Source organism: Pseudoliparis swirei, chromosome 24 (assembly GCF_029220125.1).
Source record: "Pseudoliparis swirei isolate HS2019 ecotype Mariana Trench chromosome 24, NWPU_hadal_v1, whole genome shotgun sequence".
Classification (NCBI taxonomy): domain Eukaryota; kingdom Metazoa; phylum Chordata; class Actinopteri; order Perciformes; family Liparidae; genus Pseudoliparis; species Pseudoliparis swirei.
The window spans coordinates 19,332,300-19,356,160 of NC_079411.1; the positions used below are offsets into that span (position 1 = coordinate 19,332,300).

Sequence of the window (23,861 nt, forward strand, 5' to 3'; positions counted from 1 at the left end):
TATGTTAGAGGATGTTTGTTTACTTTATTTAATAATATGAACAGTTTACTTCTTTCTCCACTTTAGCGACTGTAGTCACAAAACCGAAGCATTAGCTAACTTCTTAAACTAACAATAGCTGACAGTTGGTATATTGAGGACAAAACATACTTTCCAACCCGCCACATTTATTTTTTCGGTCGTTGCACCTTTAATTTGAGGTCACCCGGATTCCACGAACTGATTGGCCAAAGACAAAATCCCACACGCCCACTGATGTTTCTATCTGGTCTCCGATTGGTTCGTTTTGAAGTCACTCCGTCAGTCCATCCACCCAATGAACATGCGCTCGTGGCGGTTTCTGCCTTGCTGCAAAGTTGACTGTCGCCACGTTTGAACGCTAGCAGCGAAGTTTATGAGTTGTTGTACTGTAGCCCGAGTCAGACTTGTAGTTTGTTTAGGAGGGGGTCCATTCCCCTTCATGATAACACGAACCGGTGTTTGTGTTCTGGAGACGGGAAAGAGTCAGAGACCCACGTAGAAGCAGCGCTCAGCTTGCCATCTGCTGTTTGATTCACTGGTAGCTCGGGGTTGTGTGTGTGTGTGTGTGTGTGTGGTGCTGGTCGTTGTGACCAGCGTTACATGTGGAGCATGTGCGCGTGCTGGTTTTAGTTTACACACAGTGTGACGTTGCACAGCTTCAGCGAGGTTTGGATTTTCTTCCAGAAACATGCGTCTACTTGGTGGAAGTCTACTCCCATAGTTTAGATCTCACCGTAGATAGGGCTCTAACGGACGTTTTTATTTTTTCGGGGGCGATGGGGGGAGTAAACGTAACCACCTCATTGGTTTCTGAAGCAGAATGCCTATAAGGCGTTTCGGGGGTCACAGGTCTCTGGTCGCATACTCTCGAATTTCAACGCCGTCGTACGATTACAAGAAAATGAACGTCTCAAAGAGTGGCTACCGGGTCTTTTCCGCCAACTCCTCCACCGCGTGCACCGAGCTGGCCAAGAAGATCACAGAGTAAGTGAGTTGTGACTGTGTGGTGCCCGGTGTGCGGGATTAACTGGTTTTTGAATTAACTGGTTTTGGTACGCGTGCATGAGGCAGATGTGCCGTAGGAGTGGCCTCGAGTGGCCTCTCAGGACCCGTCTGGACTAACTAGGAAATGCACATTTCCATCGCTTAGCCTCTTTGTCACGTTCTTTTTATGTAACGCTAATGTTTTAAAGACTAAACACGGATGACTTTGCTGTAAAATGTGATACCGGTTCGGGCGGCTGTAGTTGAGACGCCGAGGACACGGAGCGAGGACAAAGTAGGTGACTGCTGATGCCTGTTCAATATACTACTAACTTCAATAAATACTTGACAAAATGCTCTTGTTGTCAGTCTGATATTTATGTTATACGTCGTTATCTGACGTCAAGTCGATGTGAGACCAGTTTACTCTTCATACAGTGTGTAATGAAGCATGTAGCCCGTTGTTTACACCCAGCTCGCCCACCGCTGTCAGCTGGGAAACTGGGATCGACTCCGATTAAATTGTGATACAACAACACTGAGTGCAGTCTCACGTCTCTTATGTTTTATATTCGAAACTACGGATCAACATATATCCTCGTAACTATACTCTACTCTGTGCAGCACTCACTGGTCCAGATTTAACATGACTGTGACCTGTTGTTTTGTTACGATAAGGACACACATTGAATAACTACACACGGGAGTGAGCGTGTCTTTAGACACATGACGGGGGAGCAGCTTGCTCCAGCCTTCATTTAGGATTTCGACGGCATTAACGAAACGTTTTCCATCTTCCTGACGAACATATCACTTGTTGACTGGCGATTAAAAAAATGGATAAAGATTAACGCCAAGAATCGAACACGCGACCATAGGGCCTCCTAAGTGGCATCCCAACTACCATTGAACTATAGCTGAATATGGGTTGATTAGTCAGTTTACGTTTTAGATTAATAGATAAATCACTAATAGTGATAATCAGTAACTGCGTTTCCTATTGTCGCATCAACTTTAATGCACAAAGCGGCTGTTGCCTATGCAATCACGTATTTGAGTTAGGTGGGTCTATAATGTCAGAAGAAAAGGCAGTCGGTGTTAGAATATATTATATACATATTAATGTCTTCCAAAGTTACTATATTACTTACCTAATTTGCTCAGTCAGTTTTTGTTATTGTAAAGTACATTGTAATGTAAATCTGGTAATCGGGTGAAATATCCTATAGCTCAATGGTAGTTCACAAGCAACGAACAGAACAGCAGGTGCACAAGACGGCTGTTCGATTCTTTGAGAAATCCGTGTTTTTATTATTATTTTATTGTCGTTTTAGATATTTTTTTATCACCAGTCAACAAGTGATATGTTCGTCATGAAGGTGAAAAACGTTTCGTTAATGCCGTCGAAATCCTAAATGAAGGCTGGAGCAAGCTGCTCCCCCGTCATGTGTCTAAAGACACGCTCACTCCCGTGTGTAGTTATTCAATGTGTGTCCTTATCGTAACAAAACAACAGGTAACAGTCATGTTAAATCTGGACCAGTGAATGCTGCACAGAGTAGAGTATAGTTACGAGGATATATGTTGATCCGTAGTCTCGAATATAAAACATAAGAGATGTGAGACAGCACTCAGTGTTGTATCAAAATTTAATCGGAGTCGATCCCAGTTTCCCAGCTGACAGCGGTGGGCGAGCTGGGTGTAAACAACGGGCTACATGCTTCATTACACACTGTATGAAGAGTAAACTGGTCTCACATCGACTTGACGTCAGTTAACGACGTATAACATAAATATCAGACTGACAACAAGAGCATTTTGTCAAGTATTTATTAAAGTTAGTAGTATATTGAACAGGCATCAGCAGTCACCTACTTTGTCCTCGCTCCGTGTCCTCGGCGTCTCAACTACAGCCTCCCGAACAGGTATCACATTTTACAGCAAAGTCATCCGTGTTTAGTCTTTAAAACATTAGCGTTACATAAAAAGAACGTGACAAAGAGGCTAAGCGATGGAAATGTGCATTTCCTAGTTAGTCGAGACGGGTCCTGAGAGGCAACTCGAGGCCACTCCTACGGCACATCTGCCTCATGCACGCGTACCAAAACCAGTTAATTCAAAAACCAGTTAATCCCGCACACCGGCATGCCTCTGATGCTACACCTGGGGGAGTCGTAGCTGCAGGTGTGCATGTGACCTGAGGTCAGTGTTGTTTTGAATTCAGTGCTGTTTAATCGGGACACACACACACACACACACACACACACACACACAGCACATAGTGTGGCAATGGAGGCGTACGTCTGAAGTCTAAACTATCAGTAATGGCAGCACTCAAGTAGTTGGTGTCTGTACTAAGGTAAGAATGCACACTTTTTTTATTGCAAGACTACACCTTCCTACATGGGCGTTGTCATATTGCAAAACAGTTGGGTTGTTTACATTTCTTCATCCAACCCCTTAAACGCATCACGTACAACAACAACTTTACAACCAGAAACGGGTTGTATCATCTTCAGAACACTTGATCAGATTGCGGGCACTGTTTTCACATGATGTAAAAACTACTTTATATGTAACCACCAGTGGCGGTTCGTCCATAGGGGGCGCTAGGGCGCCGCCCCTCTTAAAATTTGTAGATGGAAAAAAAAACATCCTGTCAAAAAACATTATATGCCAAATCATTTAAATAGTAAATATACCGTGTTGACGCGCTAAATGTGTGTGGGAGACCGTCAGCCTGTCAACAACCACTTAAGTTAATGTGAAAAAATATAATATATCGCCATTATCACGGAGAGAAGCCCCTCCCCTTTTTCGAGGCGATCTAACGTGTGTGTACGGCATCGAGAAAATATTTCAGTCGTTTCGGCAAGGACCGGCTTCTCATTGGCGGATGAAACGTGAATCTTGGGTCGCACAAATGTGCGCTCGTTGGCCAATGACATCGTTTTATTATTTCACGTGATTGGACTATTCGGCAGATCAGAGACGTATCGTTCCCTCAGCCCAGAGAGCTCCAGGAGCTACGGGAGCAGGTTGCTAACGGAGCTGTCAGCTGGAGGCTCAGTGAGTAATGCGCTGTTTAATTTCCCCTGTCTGTTGTTCCAAAGGGACTGAAACTCTCTGGACTACAACGGGGGGAGGGATCTAAAGAGCTGCAGACAAGTGTAAATCACGAATCTTGCCGCAGTTATCTAGCTAAGAGCATGGCGCTAACTCGCTAACAGCCTGAAGCTAACCCTGTTTACAGCCAGCAGAAGGAGACCGAACTGGCATCGAAACACAACGAAGAAGTTCTGAAAAACAGACACATTCCCTCAAGAATAATGGAAACAGGCTGGTTACAGACATGATGACTTTAACCAGAGAGTAAAGTGACCACTTTAAAGAGAGGAGGCTACTTGTCTTTACAGTAGTGGGTCTGCTCTGTCACCCAATGTAACATGTGATCTCTTTCTGACTCTATTCTGCTCTGAACCTCTTTTATTTTGCAAACCTCTGAAACCCAACCCAATGTTCCTTAAAGCTGCTCTGAACCTCTCATGCCCAAAGTTACAGTGTGTTGATAGTTGTTATTGGACCGTGTTGAGCACGGTGTGTTCTTGAAATAAAGCTTTGTTTTTTACAATATTCTACTCAAAAAACCTTTCTTCTCTGTGATTGTTGAGATTAAACTGCGCCAAAAAAATTCACCAGCCGCCACTGGTAACCACCATTTACAAGTTGATATACCTTGATGGCCTCATTGCTATTTCAGTGACCTTTACCATTTTTAACATTTCCTTCCACGAATTTAATCCAACTTCAGCAAATTGAATGTTTGCTTGAAAAAACTTGACACACTTTCCTCAATCACAATTTCCCTTTTTTAAAATTATCATCCCAGTTTACCATTAGCAGCACCCTAGGCACAACGCCACGTAGTGAAGATGAAAGATATGTCTTCTTAGATTGTGTCCCATGTGTTTAGTTTTTTTGTCTTATGGGTGTTTGTGTGGTGAAATTAGAAAGAACCGTCGATGAGAGTCCTTCTGATGAAAGGAGCACGCTGTGCAGAGGCTGCTCTGTCAAAGGAGAAAAGCGGGGCTTGGATAATGCCCGCTGGACGCTGCTTGTGGCAGCCTGGTGTCTTAACCCTTGTGTTGCCTTCGGGTCAATTTGACCCGATTCAATGTTTAATGTCGGTGTTCTTTCGGGAGTCAACAAACAAACATAAAGTACCTCACACTTAAACTTGGAAAACAATATTAATTCTAATAATTTTCTGGAGATTTTAATAGCTGGGGTCATATTGACCCCAAGGGTAAAATATGTCAGTAAATATAAAGGTAACAGGAGGGTGAAACATTGAATCGGGTCAAATTGACCCGAAGGCAACACAAGGGTTAAGAGGCAAATATTCCTTTGACGTTTTTTTTAAACTAGTGAAACCAGGAAGGATGTATCTGAATGATATGAAAATAAAAACAGGAGGCCCAGTTTTTGCAGCTGCCAGTTCGACATGTCACTGCAGGGTAAACACAGCTGTCAATGATGCTATTTAATTATGGTCTTGTTTAAGTGGGCCGGGTTCCCCCTTTGTTGTGCTTTCTTGATTGTGCAATTCATTTTGATCGATAACACCTGTGTTTCCCTACTAGGACATTCTGAAAAGGGCACATCCGTTTGTATCGCTACTAAGAACACCGATCCAGATCTCTGCAAAAAACGATATCTTCTCCTGAAATCTGGGAGCAGCTCTTTTTTCTTTTGCCAGACAGCCAAGTCGAGGTTGCGTTGCTCGCACAGAGGGAAAAGGAGCTCACGGCTCTTACTCAGTTTTCACCGTTTGGCAACACATTATTCATGCGATTATGTTGCTGCTCTGGAGTCGAGTAGAGCTTTTCTCGCAGAGCAAAGGTTAAATAACAATGTCTGCACTCGGAAAATGGGAATGAATATTCACTCTGAGGTACATGTGTCGACTGGGCTGTGTGTAAATACCCGCCGGAATTTACGTCATCCTTATTTGTAAGACCCACTAATTCCTCCGAAAATAACTTCAAAGCAATTCATATGAGAATACTTGAAGGAAGTTCTCTGACTGTTCTTTATATTTGTCTGCTTAATTGCCCCGTAGGCTTAATAAATATAGGACTTTATATTAAAAAAAATTATTTGGTTGAGGCCCGTCTTGTCTGGCAGGATCCTTACAGACCTCATTCATCTGTGTTGTGCTTTCAAACTTCCATCAAAGTCGTTCTTCATCATGACTTGGCACGGTTTAGGTTTTTATAATGAACACGTTTGTGCCTGAGGCACAGCTGTGTTCATGAAGCCTGGGCTTGTTCACAGATTGAATTCAAAGTTAATATCAACTCAATCTATGTTTGTGCGCCCTAGTGTTTTCTGATTATCTTTTTGAAGCCGGGAAGAGATGTACAGTCCGATGAGCGATAACATAATCACCACTGAACCTAACAACCTTAATGTATAGGATTCCTTCATGGCTGCCACATTTTCTCTAAATCCCTCTGAATAAGTGACTTCATAGCGATCATAGTTTTTTGTGGTTTGGTTGATTCATTAAGCTGCTGGTCACAATAGTAAAAAAACAAATGTATTAATCGACATTAGAACATTTACACACAATCATGTTGTTCTTTAACACCATGTGGCCTGTTTTTGCTTTCCCAGACGCTTGGGTGTGGAGTTGGGCAAGTCATTGGTTTATCAAGAGTCAAATGGAGGTAAGCCTGAAAAATATCCTAATTTTCATAGTAAACTTTAGATTAATGAGTTTGTGTCATTTCACTTGACTTTGCACTTGAACTCACAATGTGTGTGTTTTTTCTTTTTCTTTTGTCTATTATTCGTTTTCAGAGACTCGAGTGGACGTGAAAGAGTCCGTCCGTGGACAAGACATCTTCATCATTCAGACCATTCCCAGGTTAGACGGAACGATGCTCTTATGCCTTAATGTTCTATATCAACAAAGAATCGTATCACTCTGTTTTCATACAATGATCCCTCCTCTGGTAATCGTCAACCATCTCTAAACTCCCCTGAGCCCTTCAGCCTCTTGTCCAGCCCATACGTTTAATATTCCTCATTTCCAGCAGCAGCAGGGCCACACTTAGTCTGCCATGAAATAACAGGCCGACCAACTTAACAACTTAACGGCGAGGATAAGTGAACGGTCAGCATCTGCCACCACGTAACCAACAAAAGCAGCTTTTCTTTCCTTTGTTTTCCTAATTACCGCATCGTATTTCATATGAAAATACCATTCCCCAATGGCAGTCACATACAAGACTTATTTTACTCCCAAACTCTGCATCCCCCTGTGGTTCTACATGGTAAAAGCATAAACGGATGACAAATGGCATTGCATTGTATTCATAAGGGTTTTAGTATGAACATGTGATTGTATTTACATGATAAAAAGAGCATGCAACAAAATAGTGTTTGTAAAATCTATCTGACATCAAACTCTCGGTAGCGATGCCGGTAGACAATCGTACTGCCGGTATTCTGAGTAAAAGTCAAACGTTTCTACTTCATATAATCGCTATGTGACAGTCATAAGTTTTGTCTTTGTTATTGTGCATTCAAGATTCCTATAGCATCCATTTGCCCTCTAGGTTCAATTCAATTCAGTTTATTTGTATAGCCCAATTTCACAAATTACAAATTTGTCTCGGAGTGCTTTATATCTACCAACACACATACTGCCCCCCCAAAACCCATCGGACCAGGAAAAACAAAAAACCCTTCAGGGGGGGAAAAAGGGGAAAAAACTGAAGAGGAGAGGAGGAGAGGATCCTCTGAGAGATGCAGATGCAGAAGATGATACATGTGCAGTAAGGACAGATTTAGAGTTAAAATTAAAATATGAATAATGAAATAGTAGTGTAATAGTATTAGTAGCATATTTATATTCCACTATGGAGATCGGCCCACGCGAGGGGGGCAGTGGTAAGGAATTCCACGCACCAGACGATCCATCATCAGGCATATAATGAAAGCGTCTCCAGGGGGGTCGACCCCATGAGACGAAAAAAAAAGGCGACTTCCGGGGCAGAAGCAGAGTGTAGAGTGATGAGAGAAGATGATGATTCCTTAGAAAAAGAGAAAAGAGAGAATAGGTACTCAAAATCATAACCCACGCAGCTATGCTCATAGCAATATAGCAGTTATCAAGACCGGCAAACCTGATTCAGATTCAGCCCTAACTATAAGCTCTGTCAAAGAGGAAGGTCTTAAGTCTACTCTGTCTCTGTGTCTGTTGGACTGAAATGGACTGAAAGCTGGTTCCATAGCGGTTCAAATGTGGTTTAGCTTTTGCAGTTAGTTTTAAAGTTAAAAACGGTAAAAGCCGCACTTCCTATGGCCCGTTCACTTCTGCCAGGGTGAGCCTCTGTTGGTCCTTGTTAATAAGTTATCTGAAAGATAACCAGAGGCCCCAGGAGGAGACGTCACCTTGTGAGATCACTGGTTTCAACAAGCCGCCCAGGCCAAAGTGGAGACGTACAGTCTCCTGTTACACCAGCAGCTCTTCTTCACCTTTTCTGAAGTAGTGAAACTACCCTCTTCATCAACCTAGCAGACGTGGTACTCTGTCTCACCACAGATTGAGTTTAAAAAATGGCCCATGAGCAAGTATTTTCTTACCTGCAAGTGTTTTTTGTTTTTGTTCCTGAAAACAACTTTAGAATTGGGTCATGTTTAGGGTGGTGTTTATTTTGTTTGTCTTAATCGTATGACAGCAGCCAGTAACTTCCATGGTTATTTTTGGCGTAGGGCTCAGTAGACAGGCCAGTTAAGTTGGAGTCTAATAACAGGGTGCGTGATAACAATGCAAATAAAAACGGGTTGGATCATCTCCAACCGTGTTGTATGTATTGGTAATAGTTTATTGGATGACAGCCATGTCAACAAACTTTAAGCCGCTGACTCATCAATGCCCATCCACATATTATTCGATGTTTCGGTCGTCTTTGTGTTCGCCCATTGGCTCCGACCAATCGCAGCCAGCACAATGTCTTTTGTGAAATCTAATGTTGTCCAATGTGTTTCTCAGAGCTGTGAACTCGGCCATCATGGAGCTTCTGATCATGGCCTACGCCTTGAAGACGTCCTGTGCTAAGAACATCATCGGGGTCATTCCCTACTTCCCTTACAGCAAGCAGTGCAAGATGAGGAAGAGAGGATCCATTGTCTGCAAGCTGCTAGCATCCATGTTGGCTAAAGCCGGTATGGACTATGTTTAAATTAGTTCCTCCAGCCATTATGTAGTTTTAAAAGTTAGGAAAACAGACGTGCATCACATCGTCCTCTCGCGTTTCGGCTGTTGCGCCAAAATATGAAAATGATGTGGGCATGATGACTCATCGCACATGTTGGACCTGTGGTCGGTTCCAGTCTGTCTCTGTGTTGATGGGCGGATAGATTCCCATAATTTTCAATCTGTAACCAGTCTGTGCAGGCTTTTGGCTGCCGGCCATGTTTGTTTTGGCACAAACAACAACAACAAAAAAAGTGTGTGTGTGTGTGTGTGTGTGTGTGTGTGTGTGTGTGTGTGTGTGTGTGTGTGTGTGTGTGTGTGTGTGTGTGTGTGTGTGTGTGTGTGTGTGTGTGTGTGTGTGTGTGTGTGTGTGTGTGTGTGTGTGTGTGTGTGTGTGTGTGTGTGTGTGTGTGTGTGTCTGGGTTTCAGCTCGTCTTCATGCTTAACGTGTACTCATCAGACATGTTGGGGTTGGGCCATATTTAAATTCCCCCGCTGACCATGCATGTATGTCTTTGGCGTTTTAGGGCTAACTCACATCATCACCATGGACCTCCATCAGAAAGAAATCCAGGGCTTCTTCAGCTTCCCTGTTGACAACCTGAGGGCTTCCCCCTTCCTCATCCAGTACATCAAGGAAGAGGTGAGGCAGTGGCACTGGACAACAGCGGACTCACAGCAGTCAGTGTCCAGCTGGACATCAACAAATGAGTTTTGGAACTAGTGTTTGTTCTTTTTTACTCAGATCCCGGACTACAGGAATGCCATCATTGTTGCAAAGTCCCCTTCAGCTGCCAAGAGGTAACAAGAAAGTTCTCTCGTCCTGCTGTCGCAGGCTAGAGTTTCCTTTTTTCACGTCATATTATGATAGTTTTATCTTTACATATAACCTCTTTGTAAGCGTGTTGAAGCTTCCGTGCGAACGTCACCTTTTTAGTTTTTTTTTGCCCGAACTATTGTTCACATGTTTTTTTGTGTCTGGCGTGTCCGTCTCAGAGCCCAGTCCTACGCTGAGAGGCTGCGACTCGGGCTGGCAGTGATGCACGGGGAGGCCCATCATTCAGAACTGGACATGGTCGATGGACGACAATCTCCCCCGTTCCCTACCCGCACCACCCAAGGACACACCGGCCTTGAGCTGCCATGTAAGACCCCCGGCTTTCTGACCCGTTCTGTGTTGCTGGTTGTATGGAAACACAAGTTGTTCCACATATTTCTCAGAGCCTGCTCTTCTTGGTGAGAACGCCAACGATGTGTCGTGGGTGCTTCCTCATATCTTTCGTGTTTTATTGTTCCACGCTTAGCCAAGAGAGCTCCTTTGTTAAACAAAAGGTAACTGAGAACCTCCAGCCGCTCATCATTCATTGTTCAACGACAGTTCAGTGATGAGTGCAAGTTGTGAAGTGTGTTCTGGTCAATCACAAACCGTTGTTTGTTCATTTCTAACTGGGGTCATGTTCGCTGCCATAAACGGGAGCGCAGTTGCATCATCAGCAGAGATCCTGTTGGTGTTTCCCCTGCAGACGGGAAACCTTCCTCCCTCCGGCTGCCTGGCCAAATGAAGAGAAACTGTAACTCCTGACCGCTTCTGCTCTTCTGCTGGGTCACGTGGAGACGTAGAGTGCTGGAGTTTTGAGTCGCGTGTTTATCGGTGAGAAGCGCCGGGTGCTAAGGCACATTGACATCTATCTGCTCCTCGTGTGTCTGTAGACCCAGAAATCACAAGCCACAGTCCAGTTCCTAGATTTGTTAACCATCACAGATGCGTTGGGGAACTTTTTTCTTTTTGTTCTATATTTATATGATCCAAATGCTAAATTAGTGAGAACCAGTTGCAGGGTGGCCGAAAATCAGCAGCTTAAGGGCCCTGCTGACCCTGGAGTAACACGCACACATGCACACGCATGTTTCAGGTCGGCAGTGTTTCAGGCAGGGTTAACCCTAGGGACTGACATTTCCCCTTGTTCTGGATTCATTTACTTTCTTCTTTTCAACCGAATTCACTTTTCTCCCCCTCGACGACTTGGAAATGTGTTCTTCGTCGATCATCTCTTCTTCTTCCCCGGCAGGAGCTGAGTGTCTGTCTCTCTGTCTCTCTGTCTCTCCGTCTCTCCGTCTCTCCGTCTCTCCGTCTCTCCGCCTCTCCGTCTCTCTGCCTCTCCGTCTCTCCGCCTCTCCGTCTCTCTGTCTCTCCGCCTCTCTGTCTCTCTGTCTCTCCGCCTCTCCGTCTCTCTGTCTCTCCGCCTCTCTGCCTCTCTGCCTCTCCGTCTCTCTGCCTCTCCGTCTCTCTGCCTCTCCGTCTCTCTGTCTCTCCGCCTCTCCGTCTCTCTGTCTCTCCGCCTCTCTGTCTCTCCGCCTCTCTGTCTCTCCGTCTCATTTTCATTCATGTTACAGAAAGGCTGATGAACCCTAAACACAGATACTCGTCCTCTGTGAACAGATGTAAACATGTTGTTTTGGACTTATGTGCTCTGTCATGGTTTGTTTGTCCACTGCATGTCTAATTGTGCGTTCTCCATGCCATCTCCCCCCCCAGGTAGCAGACATGCTCCATTTCCTGGGATAGAGCTCCCAAGTATGATCATAAGGCTTGAATCCATTTTGCGCTGCTTTTTGACGCCTTCCTGCATGGGATGAGTTCCTGAGGGCTTCCACTGTCACTTCACATCTGAACATCTAATGAATAGTCATGAACACTTGTGTGATCACGGTTATTACGTTGCTGACTTTGTTGCAGTGCAAATGAGTTGCAGCCCATCATTCTAGCCTCATCGTTACATTTTGAACTGCTGCCATCAAACAGATTTGTGCAGCACGTCGACTCCAAATCAAAGCTGATGTCATCCTCACCGATGAAAGGCGTTTCACAGACTGACCACCGGTGACTCCTGAGGTTTTAAAGGAATCTACACATCCGTCTGTTTAGCAATAGAAATACAAGGGGCACATTCACAATTAGTAATTGTGATTGAACTCGTCATGTGAATTTACATCTTTGTCAAATCTGACTTTCTACAAAGATATTAAAACAAATGAGGACAATTTATCTTGCCCACCATAAGTTTCACCAGCCTACAAACACCTTGTTTGGCTGACCCACAGTGTCTTTCGGTTATATGCTTTTTAGTAATCGAAAAATAATTATGTATCTATTTTTAATTTTGATTTTTTTAATATGAAAAAACAAACAAGCGGCGACATGAACCAGTATGTCATTGAATGGGATTATCTTTAATGAACCCACCTACTAGATTTAGTTTATAGAATTGCTTTTAACTTGGCACTGATCTGGAGATTTAATGAATGAAGATGTAACGGGATGATCCCCCTGCCGGATGTTTTCTTCCATTTTGGCATCTTTCGGCTTCATCTGCTTTGAGTTGAGGGCTCAAACTGCTTGACTCAAGTTTCTTGGCTTCCTTTTCAACCCTATAACCATTTGAAAAGTTTAAAATGTGAGTTTTTTGCACAGATGCCTTGCTGGATGGTCTTGTGGTGGATTTGGGAAGTGACCTCTGAACGTTCCTTGCTGCTGTTTGGAAGAAGGTTTTTGACATGTTGGGTGCCCCGTTGGGACCCAACAAGTCCGATGTGGTGGGTTCTAGACCTGGATTGATTATTACTTGAAATCACAAATCTGAAGAAGGTCTTCAAGATATTTGAATATTGTTTATTGTTTATTTATTGGATCCCCATTAGCTGACGCCTTAGCGACCGCTAATCTTCCTGGGGTCCACAGAAAGGACCAAATACAATACATACAAAAACATACAAAACATATCGTGAAACCAACAGTTAAAAATAGTACAACAAAGTAAAAAAATAGTGCAGTCAGATGCTCAGTACAGTTGAAGGATAAGATATATGTTATGCAATTCAACTTAATTCATACAAAGAAAATCAGATGACTAAAAAGCAATAGAATACGTCAAGTGGTGAATGTTCTTAGGTGCGCCTTTAATTGTTTTTTGAATGACAAATTATTACTCATGTGAGTTAAACGAGGAGGTAGTAAGTTCCAAGCGGTAATTGCACGATAGATAACAGTACGTTTGAGGAGGTTAGTTCTTGGGGTTGGCGGTATCAATTGACCTAAACTAGCATTCCTTGTGTTATGGTTATGTCTGTTAAATGTGTATTGTAACTGATTGAAGAAATATACCGGTGTCTGATTAAATACTACTTTCCTGAAAACATGAGAAGACAAAAGTGAAGTTGAGTTTCAACTGAGAACCATGACAGGCGAGAGTGCATATATGCAGTATTAGTTCTAATTGAACACTGGAGTGCTAATCTGGCAGCTCTGTTTTGAACCATTTGTAGTTTATGTATGTCCTTCTTAGCAGCCACTGCCCATATGAATGGACAGTACATCAGATGACAAAAGACCAGGGAGTGTAACACCTGACAAACAATAGGGAGTGTTAAATAAGCAAAACACTTTCTGGTCATAGCTATACCCCTTCCCATCTTAGTGACAATGCTGTTGATGTGCTCAGACCACGACAACTGTTCATCCAACACTACACCCAGTAATTTGACCTTCTGGACCTGTTCTATCGCTGAGCCTGACATTGACAGGTGAAGCTTTGTGTCACCGTTAAGTGTATTCCTAGAGCCAAACACAATGCATTTAGTTTTAGAAATGTTCAGGGCTAGCTTATTCACTTTCACCCAATCAGACACTCTCTCCAGATCCTGATTCAGAATGGCAGCAAGTTCCAGTTTGTTTGAAGAATTGCTGTACAGTGTCGTGTCATCAGCATACATTACCATGTTGGAATTTTTAATTGACAAAGGGAGATCATTTGTCAAAATGGAAAAGAGTAAAGGGCCCAAGCAGCTCCCCTGTGGAACCCCGCAGCTGACATGTCTACAGTCTGATAAACTACCATTATAAAAGACTCTTTGAGATCTCTCAGAGATAGCTAACCATCCAAGAGAGTGCAGTTCTGCTGAATCCATAACTTTCAAGTTTTGTAATCCTAATGTCATGATCAATTACATCAAATGCAGCACTAAAGTCAAGCAAGACTGTGCCGACCATTTTCTTATTGTCCATCTGTATCAGCCAATTATCAGTTAGCTGGGCAAGGGCAGTAGCTGTTGAGTGATTAGGTATGTATGCATGTTGGGAACTAGTAATGAGGTTATTCCGAATAAAATAATCCTGTATTTGTTTGAAAACTATTTTCTCCAATAATTTTCTCAAAATGGGGAGTATACAAATTGGACGGCTATTTACACATGTGAAGGCAGATTTCTTGTCCTTAGGTATAGGAATCACCTTCGCCACCTTCCAGACCTTTGGGCATACACCATACATTAAGCAGTTGTTGAAGATGTGACATATTGGTATAGATAAGTGAACAGAAGCAAGTTGCAACAGTTTACCATCTAAATGGTCTATACCAGCCATTTTATCGGTCGGCAGAGACGACAACATTCTCTCGATTTCAGGGGAAGTTACCTGCACAAAATAAAATTGGCAGTTTTTGTGCAACATCATGTAGTTCTCAATCAGTGTGCATGAGGGGGAGCCATCGGTGGGTCTCAAGTTTGTTCTCAGATTATCAACTTTACTCGTAAAATAGTTATTAAAATAATTAGCAATCTCTTCTGGTTTTGTGAGAAACAAACCATTGTTTATTATATTAGGCTTTGCATGATGTAAGGACCTACCCATTATATTATTCATAATTCTCCAGAGTTTCTTCCCATCATTCTTTGAGACGTCAATTTTGCTTTGGTAATACTCTCTCTTTTTCCCTCTGTTCAATTTAGTTACTTGATTTCTTAATTTACAATATATTTTCCTATCAGACAGCCTGGGTTAAGAGAAGTCAAATTGGGGGGGATTACAAATAATAATCGATCCTGGTCTTTGGATCCTAAAAGGCTCTACAGCCACTTGCCCATCTTCCGCTGAACTAAAGGCATCCACATGCAGAGCACCATGTAAAGCCATCTTGAATCTTGCTTTGGACTCCGTACAAATTTCTCCCACAGGTGATTTGGTATCGGTAGTCTGCAACATTCTGCACTTATTGGATCGGTGCCGTGGTAGATGGAAGCTTGCTGAGTAGAGCTGTCTTGCATGTGACGTTTGCAGGTTTTAAATCCAGTCCCTTCTCACCATATCCACCCTTAAATTCACCTCACACCGAGCATCCGTTCCTGGATGGGGTTAGAGGACAGTGCCCTGCATCTTCTGTGGGAATTAAACATTTCTTTTTACCTCTTCCTTGTCTTTTAGTAATGATGGCAAAGGAGAAGCCCCCAATCACAGTCGTTGGAGACGTCGGCGGCAAGATCGCCATCATTGTTGTAAGAACGCAAACCTTTAAGTGACTTAAAACTGTTCAGTCGTGCAGTATTTTTGGTGATTTATATATATTTTGTGCACTTGATCAGGTTCATGTTAGAAATGTCAGATCCTCCGACCCATCTAAATATATGTATTTTCTTTTCTCTTTGATGCCGAACCCCGTGGCCACTTCCCCAGGATGACATCATCGATAATGTGGAGGACTTTGTTGCAGCAGCAGAAATCCTGAAGGAGAGAGGAGCCGACAAGATCTACATCATGGCGACACACGGCCTGCTGTCTGCAGATGCGCCCAGAATAATAGAGGAGTCTGCCATCGATGAGGTACGATTCACGAGTGGATCTCGTCACGAGTTAAAAAGTGTATTCAGTAAGCTGATCTAATTTAATTTTGTATATTTAATGTGATCCAGTTCTATATCAACAATCTAGTACAAATACATACTGTGGATCCACATGTTGTCCCTCTCACACCTGTAATTGCCTTTTCACTAGTTTTCGTGTATTGATTGTTCTTCCTGAAACAAAGTGTGGTTCCGGTTTTGCGACGTATCCCTCAAATTATTTATGCTCTTATTGTAAGACCGTTCATATTTTCATGGTCACCTAGTGCCTTGATGAATACCTTGTGGAGGTTTGATGTGAAAGAAAAGATCCCATCACTAATGCAAACCTGGTGACGGACAGACTTAACGTGCGGGGCTCTATCTGAGCATAGTCAGGCTTAAAATAAGGAGTGGTCAGGCCCGTGGCTATCTTGAGGCAGAAGAATGCGTTTCCACCATAGACAAACCAACCTGGTCTAAAGCCAAGTGTTTTCCTTTTCCTGTCGTAAAATGCGCCTACATAGACGGATATTTTGAATGACAAAACAAAATTGCATTCTGGTGAAGTCTTATGCAGCAATTTAGGGCAGACATGTTTATTTATGCAGGAAAACACAAATTCCTCGGTCACACAGTGTTTTTCTCTCCTGAATTCAGCCTCCCATCACATGTGATGAACAGCTTTAATTATTGGGGAATCCTATGTCATGACAATGAGGTTTAAACATTAAGTAAATAACTACTTAAGTTTATTTTCATGCAGTTATGTGTGTGTATATAGCATTTCCATGTGTTGTTTGTAATGCCGCCACGATTCCCAGGGTACGCACTTCCTCAAGCAGCCCGACTAATCAAACACTGAGTTGGATTCGTAAAGTTATAGAAAGCAAAGTTCAGAAGAAGACCCGTAGTTTGTTCCCTTCTCGCTTGAGAGTTGGAACTAAAAGTTAACACACGATGCACTAAGGCTGTTGTATTGCGCCTCCAGGTGGTGGTGACCAACACTGTGCCTCACGATGTGCAGAAGCTCCAGTGTCCGAAAATCAAAACTGTGGACGTCAGTATGATCCTGGCGGAGGCCATCCGGAGGATCCACAACGGAGAGTCCATGGCGTATCTGTTCCGCAACATTGCTGTCGACGACTGAGGCGACACACACACACACACACACACACACACACACACACACACACACCCAACAATAAACCTGTTGGTCCTGCATGTCAGGAGATTGGCTATATTCCCTCCATGGTAAATATGAAGCAACTCGGATTCAGCTTTATTCCACTGTTTATGCATAATGGGACCATACAAGCTGTTTCACTCGTACTGTATCTGCTTCCTACCATCTTAAAACCACACATGGCACAACACGATGTATCATGTGCAGCTTCTCAGTACGCTGCAGAATTTGGCAAATAAAACAATTCATATTTGGTGAATACGTTTGTCCTTTCTCTCCCCCCCCCCCCACCCCCCATGCAAATGTTAAGCGACAACCCGTTGGATGTGCATGAATAAGTGGATGAATGTATTTGCATTGGAGGTGTGGAGACGTTCCTGGAACTGCCAGACGTGTGCAGCCCAGAGGCGTCACACCTGAAGCTAAACTTGCAGAAGCTGTTTCAGTAACGGCTCAGGCTGCGTGTCTCATGAAGCGTGAAGGAGCGTGACATTTCAAACTGTAGATGTCACCTTCGGTTGGATGAAAATGCTCATCAAAAAGCATGAGCCATAAAGCGCTGCATTGCACGAGGTGTTATGTCATTTTACGATTGCCGTGTGTTACTTAGAGTGGCAAAGAGTCTATAATTACTAATTACTAATTGCTGACTGCAATACAATTAAATTAGAGAGACATTCGTTATTACTATTTATTCGTGGTTTGAGTGTGTGACTCAGTCTCTCACATGACATGAGACTCAGAGTAAAAATAGAATAGACGATAGATGTGACGCATTGTTTAACTCTTCTGAAGATGCAGAACAAAAGCCTTCCTACTTTGCTGACATTTCAACTAACACACACACAGACACAAATAATAATCTTGCTGTGTTCTGCCCAGGACCCTGAACTTGTTCTAAACACCTCAGAGTTGCTGTAATCTGCTGAGGAGCTTTGACCAAGTCCAGGGGCGAAGACATCTGAGCAAATGAGACAGAACTGTATGAACGGCTTCCCTCAGTGCGGACAAACTCTGAGCTTCAATGCAAGCAATACTAACGTAAAGGTAGTGCACACGAAACGGAAATCCAGAAATCTTCAAATATCCGCCGGCGGCACACATTCAAGAGGAACTCCTCGCGATGACCAGTCCTCACACCTGCGTGACTGAAGCTTCTCGGCCGCCTTCCCGTCTCAAATGAACAAGAACGGCGTGCTGCAGATTGTTTAAATGTGTCCCGAAAGCGGAACTGCCCGCCAACGTTTACTCGGCCACTTCCTCAAAACAAAACAAAAAACAGGAAATCTGGTTCAGTCTAATCTGATGAGGACCTGTGCACTTCAACCGTCTCCGCTCGGCAGGTTTCGTCGAGGGGGAACCGTGCACCGCTATTTCAGGAACTGCACCGCAGTCTGTTTGGTCAACTCGTTCAACAGAATCGCTGCTAAACTATTCACATTTTTCCGATAACCAAAGGGTTTAGTTTTTGCCAAACTCTGACTGCTGTCTGTCTTCAGGCCCGAAGCCAGAAGAAGCTCCACAGCCTCCTTGATGCTCAACACTTTAATATGAAGTCACATGTTTATGGTTTTATCCCAGCTATTTGCACAGCTGGACGTAACGTGTGTTTCATGCTTCAGAGAAGTCTTCAAAGAGGCTTCAACAGTCCGTGTACCGACAATCCAATCGCTCCAGACCGGTGATGGATAATAACATCGGCACACATTTCTTTTGTTATAACACTACTGAGAATATGCAGTGACGTCTTTGAATATTGACGTAAAAAAACAAAACATTTAAAACCAGAGCTACACTGGGATATTATGAGTTTCAGTGGATGTAATGCGTGCTGTTCGTCTGCAGATGGCGACAGATATCAGAAGATGTGTGTTTCAGCCTAAAGAGCTCAGACTCTTGATTTCAGTCCACTTTACGTTTTCTAGTGTGTCACTTAGTCCAATAAGGAATACGATCATAACTAGAGCAACACGGGGGGATCGTTTCCGTGGCACCTGTAGGTTTATTTGCCACATGCGGGAACCCCACCCAAAACATAATCAGTATTCAGGGTTCTGTAATATGTGACTCGACCTGTAGATGCTTCTCTCGAACTTCACCGTACATTTTACAGTCGGTGTTATCGTCCTATTAGCATATCGGTGGCCAGAAGAAATCTGTTTGTTCTGGGTTTTTTGTGGATAAGGATCTGAATCGGGACGACTCCAGCTTTAATTACATGTACAGGACTGTCTCAGAAAATTAGAATATTGTGATGAAGTTCTTTATTTTCTGTAATGCAATTAAAAAAACAAAAATGTCATGCATTCTGGATTCATTACAAATCAACTGAAATATTGCAAGCCTTTTATTCTTTTAATATTGCTGATTATGGCTTACAGCTTAAGAAAACTCAAATATCCTATCTCTAAATATTAGAATATCATGAAAAAGTATACTAGTAGGGTATTAAACAAATCACTTGAATTGTCTAATTAACTCGAAACACCTGCAAGGGTTTCCTGAGCCTTGACAAACACTCAGCTGTTATAAATCTTTGTTTTTACTTGGTCTGAGGAAATATTAAAATTTTATGAGATAGGATTTTAGAGTTTTCTTAAGCTGTAAGCCATAATCAGCAATATTAAAACAATAAAAGGCTTGCAATATTTCAGTTGATTTGTAATGAATCCAGAATGCATGACATTTTTGTTTTTTTAATTGCATTACAGAAAATAAAGAACTTTATCACAATATTCTAATTTTCTGAGACAGTCCTGTATATTTGAGCAGATGGCAGTCAGAAGGACAGCATTCCTACAATACAGGACTATATTCTGTAGCTGTGCACCTCATTTGTTTCTGTATGGTGTCATTAATTGGTGTACCGACATGTTTTTCCTGAAAGAAACAATTTTATTGTTCATGCGTGATATTTTTTTATCATAACCTACCTTCTTTCCATAATTGTTCCCTGCATGTAATTCATTACCTATACATTTATAAACAATTTCACACAACAAATGTCCCCTTTTTTGTGTTAATATATTTTATTAAACAGTTAGAGCCACATTCCACTTACACTTGTCAAATAAACAGCAAAAAAAACCAAGAAAACACCGTAAAACATAATTTTGAAAATAAATTTACAAAAATGACAAGTGCATCCACAGTTTACATTTCTCACACAAGTAATATCACACTCAAATGGCAAATTAAATACAAGAAAAACAAATGTAAACATGATGTGCTACATAGACTGAATGACTAAATACAAAGATACGCAGGAGACGTACAACTTCTGCACGCAGCGCAACATGTTTACACACTTCCTCCTCGGTAAACAATCTGTTGGCAACAGTCCAAATCTTGGTGTCAGTGAACAGTTTAATTTAACAACCTTTAAAAAAAAGGTATACATTAATCTAAACACCAGCAGCATGGCACCAAATAAGCAGCAACAACATTACATTGAGTGAACCACTGAGTAATTAATGAAGCATCTGGCAGTCCGTTCAGGTCGAGTCCCAACACCCTTCACCTCCTCAGTTTATGTTCCTCTCAGCTTTTTTTAACCCTCAAGTGTCCTTTGCTGGTCCAGGATCACTTATCTTGGTCACTTAACGCCTCCGCTGACTTCAAGTCCAGCCTTTTCTCTTTTAATCTCTTCCCCCGAGTGCTCTCCTCGCTTGTCCCCCCGGGAGACGGAACAACACTTTCCCCTCCGCCATTAGGACAGGATGCAGCTGTTGGTCTTGTTCATGGGCGGGCGGAAGTCGGTGTCTTTTGGGAACGTCTCCCTGCGTCGGCGCAGCACCGGGCTGAGGCGGCTGGGAAAGTTGGCCTGCTGCAGGAGCTCCTTGAACACCTCCACCACGTTGGCGTTGTCCTTGGCCGACGCCTCCAGGTAGCTGTTGTTCCAGTCGCTCTCCACGGTGGCCAGCACGTCCTCGTTGGACACCTGGCGCTCCTGCTTGCGGTCCGACTTGTTGCCCACCACCACGATGGGCGTGTTCTTGTCCTCCTTGATCTCCAGGATCTCATCTCGGAGGCGCTTGACGGCCTCCAGGGACTCGGGGTCATCCAGGGCGTATACCAGCGCGAAGGCGTCGCTGTTTTGGATGGAGAGCTTGCGCATGGCCGGGAAGGAGTAGCTGCCGCTGGTGTCCAGGATCTCCACGGTGATCTTGACCCCGCCGATGTCGTACTCCCTGCTGTGCAGCTCCTCCACGGTGCGCCGATGCTTGGGCTCAAAGGTGTCTTGGAGGAAGCGTTGGATCAGGGCCGTCTTGCCCACTCCTGCTGCCCCCAGGAAGACCAGCCGCACCTGCGTCTTCTCCTTCACCGCCAGAGACATGGCGCCTTTTTGTCGAGGGGATTTTTTCCCCGCCAAAATGAGAGAAGGGAAATGTCCTCGAAAACGATCTCGGTGGACTCTCTTCTTCCTCAGTGGGGACAACAGCTGCTGTAAAACGCACTCCGCTAATGACAACACCTGTCACTGACTTCTACTTTTCTAAATAGTTTCCCTTGAATATCTTCCTTACTGCAGTTCCTTGTAAGTCTTCATTTTGAGCTCCATTTTCTTTCTTTGTTTCACTTGCTCTGATTGTTCTTTTCTTTAAACTAGCAGTGGATATCTGTCAGAGCGACTTAAAGTTGCGTATGAGATGCTCCTGTGTGTCTGAGCCCCACAGCTGCCTTTTATGCCTGTTTTGCTGAGAGAGCCTCCATGCCCTCCTGCAGCTTCAGCCAATCAGCAGAGGGCAGCCTGTTGCAGAGTAACATCCAGGTAGCCAATGACGATGGAGTATGTAAATCGGTGTACCCGGCCAATTCCGGAGGAGAAAGCTGGCGATATGGAGACCGCAGGCGGAGTGTGGCGGGCATGAGGAAACAAAGACAGGGAGACGGATGTCCGAAGATCCTCTTTAGATTACTGGTTCTATTTGGATGGTGTCCAATCCATCCTGCTCTCCTGGTGGATTTATGGATTCTGTGGTTCCTCTTCATGACAAAGGATCATAAACAAACCCATGTGAAGCTACACTCATACAACCTCATAGTTACAGCTCTTAATGTTCGGCATGTTCTGCAGACAATTATTAGACTGCACTGAAGGCTGTGATGGGAATGACAAGCAGCACATGGTACATCTATTTATTCTCTATTTATTTACTACTTTTGTTGATGTGTGCTATGAATGAGAAAAACCACCTCCAAAGAATGGGTAATCAATATGCACACTGCTCTGAGATGAAAGACGGCACTGCCTCACAGATTTCTATAATCCGGAGGCATTAAAACACGATATAAAAAAACACAGGGCAATATTGAAATACATGAATATAATAAAAAGTAGAATACAATAAAATAGCAGATGAAGCTAAAGCTGAAATTCAATCAGGGCAAACTATGAATATTGTTGTGAAAACTATGAATATTTTATTTAGTGAAAGGTCGTGGCACACGGGTTCTAGTCCTACGTTTTCTGTGAGTTTTTTTTCCAGTTATGTGCTGCATCACAACTGGATGCTGCTTCTCCATGTTTTGTCTCCAGATTATCTGAAAGGTTTGGATTACATAAACCAATAATAACATCTAGAAATTAATTATTTCTTTAGTCTTTCCACACCGTTGCTCGATATTGTTGACTCATGTGTACAAAAGACTGATTTTTTTATCATAAAAATAAATCATCTGACTATTCACATCACCCTCTGATGTAACCAGCCCCCCTCTTCCCCTCCTCCTCCTCCTCCTCCTCCTCCCTCCCTCTAGAATGTAGAGCTAGCCGGGGCCGGTTTGTCCACCACCGGTCTGTGTCATTCCTCCAATAGAAAAGGGGAAGCCACTGAAGACTAAAACCAAATGATTTGCTTCACACGGTGTTAATTTAGAACAAATAATACCTCTGCAGAGCTTATCTGTCCTTAAACTGATGTCATGTTGTGCAGATTCTCGGGAGAGCAGCGTATAGATCAGCTCAGTCTCACGAGGCAAATGCACCACTGAATCGCCTTCAGCGTTCCTCGGTGTCCACTGAGGTACGATGCATCGCCTGCAACTTCCTGACAGTGCCTCCCGCCGCCTCCGGTTCGTCAGGTGCTGCCCCTCGAGGAGTGAGCCTGACTCGGGCTCTTCCCAAGGTTCCCTGAGAAGAAGCAAACCGTGACTCTTCCTGCGTTGTTGGGTTGGGCAACAGCGCGGAACCACTTTGAATATGCACTCATACACGCCGGGTGTGTGTGTGTGTGTGTGTGTGTGTGTGTGTGGGGGGGGGCTGTACCTGATGGGCGGTGAAGCAGCGCTAGGCACCATGGGAATATTAGCTGGTGACTCCTGGCCTGATGCACACTCTGTGGGGAACAATATATTGTTCTGGCATTCCAGTGTGGTGAACAAACAATATATATATATATATAAATTAGATTAGATTAGATTCAACTTTATTGTCATTACACATACAAGTAGCCTACAGAGCAACGAAATGCAGTTTGGCATCTAACCAGAAGTGCAACAGAAAGTATCATAATTTCTGTTATACAGTCGTATGCAAAAGTTTAGGCACCCCTCTGAGGCTGCATGATAATTTACTCTGTCTTCACCAAAAAAAGATCACAGTTGTGTAATATTCATTTTCTAGTTAACACTGAGTGCTGGGGTGTTTCCCAGACAAAGATATTTAGTGTAGCAGTATTTAGTTGTGTGCAATTAAATCAAATGTGAAAAATAGGCTGTGCAAAAGTTTGGGCACCCTTATCATTTTGT

The 23,861-nt window shown here is 43.3% G+C and overlaps 2 protein-coding genes across 3 annotated transcripts; one reads left to right on the forward strand and one right to left on the reverse strand.

Moving 5' to 3' along the window:
• The first annotated feature begins 356 nt into the window (after positions 1-356).
• On the forward strand, positions 357-17,370 carry LOC130190440 (phosphoribosyl pyrophosphate synthase-associated protein 1-like). Of its 2 annotated transcripts, none has more exons than XM_056409851.1 (10): positions 357-1,005; positions 6,685-6,737; positions 6,871-6,937; positions 9,071-9,243; positions 9,802-9,917; positions 10,020-10,075; positions 10,271-10,419; positions 15,531-15,601; positions 15,780-15,926; positions 16,917-17,370. In XM_056409851.1, exons 1-10 carry the CDS (start codon positions 842-844, stop codon positions 17,073-17,075), a joined length of 1,155 nt encoding a protein of 384 aa, XP_056265826.1. In that variant the 5' UTR covers positions 357-841; the 3' UTR covers positions 17,076-17,370. The 2 variants fall into 2 exon arrangements, with proteins under 2 accessions (XP_056265826.1, XP_056265827.1); XM_056409852.1 differs by lacking the exon at positions 357-1,005 and adding an exon at positions 3,168-3,207.
• A 2,748-nt stretch (positions 17,371-20,118) lies between these two features.
• Positions 20,119-21,743, reverse strand: rasd4 (rasd family member 4). The gene has a single exon (XM_056409864.1). The coding sequence runs from the start codon at positions 21,445-21,447 to the stop codon at positions 20,821-20,823; it is 627 nt and encodes a 208-aa protein (XP_056265839.1). The 5' UTR covers positions 21,448-21,743; the 3' UTR covers positions 20,119-20,820.
• Between the last annotated feature and the right edge of the window lie 2,118 nt (positions 21,744-23,861).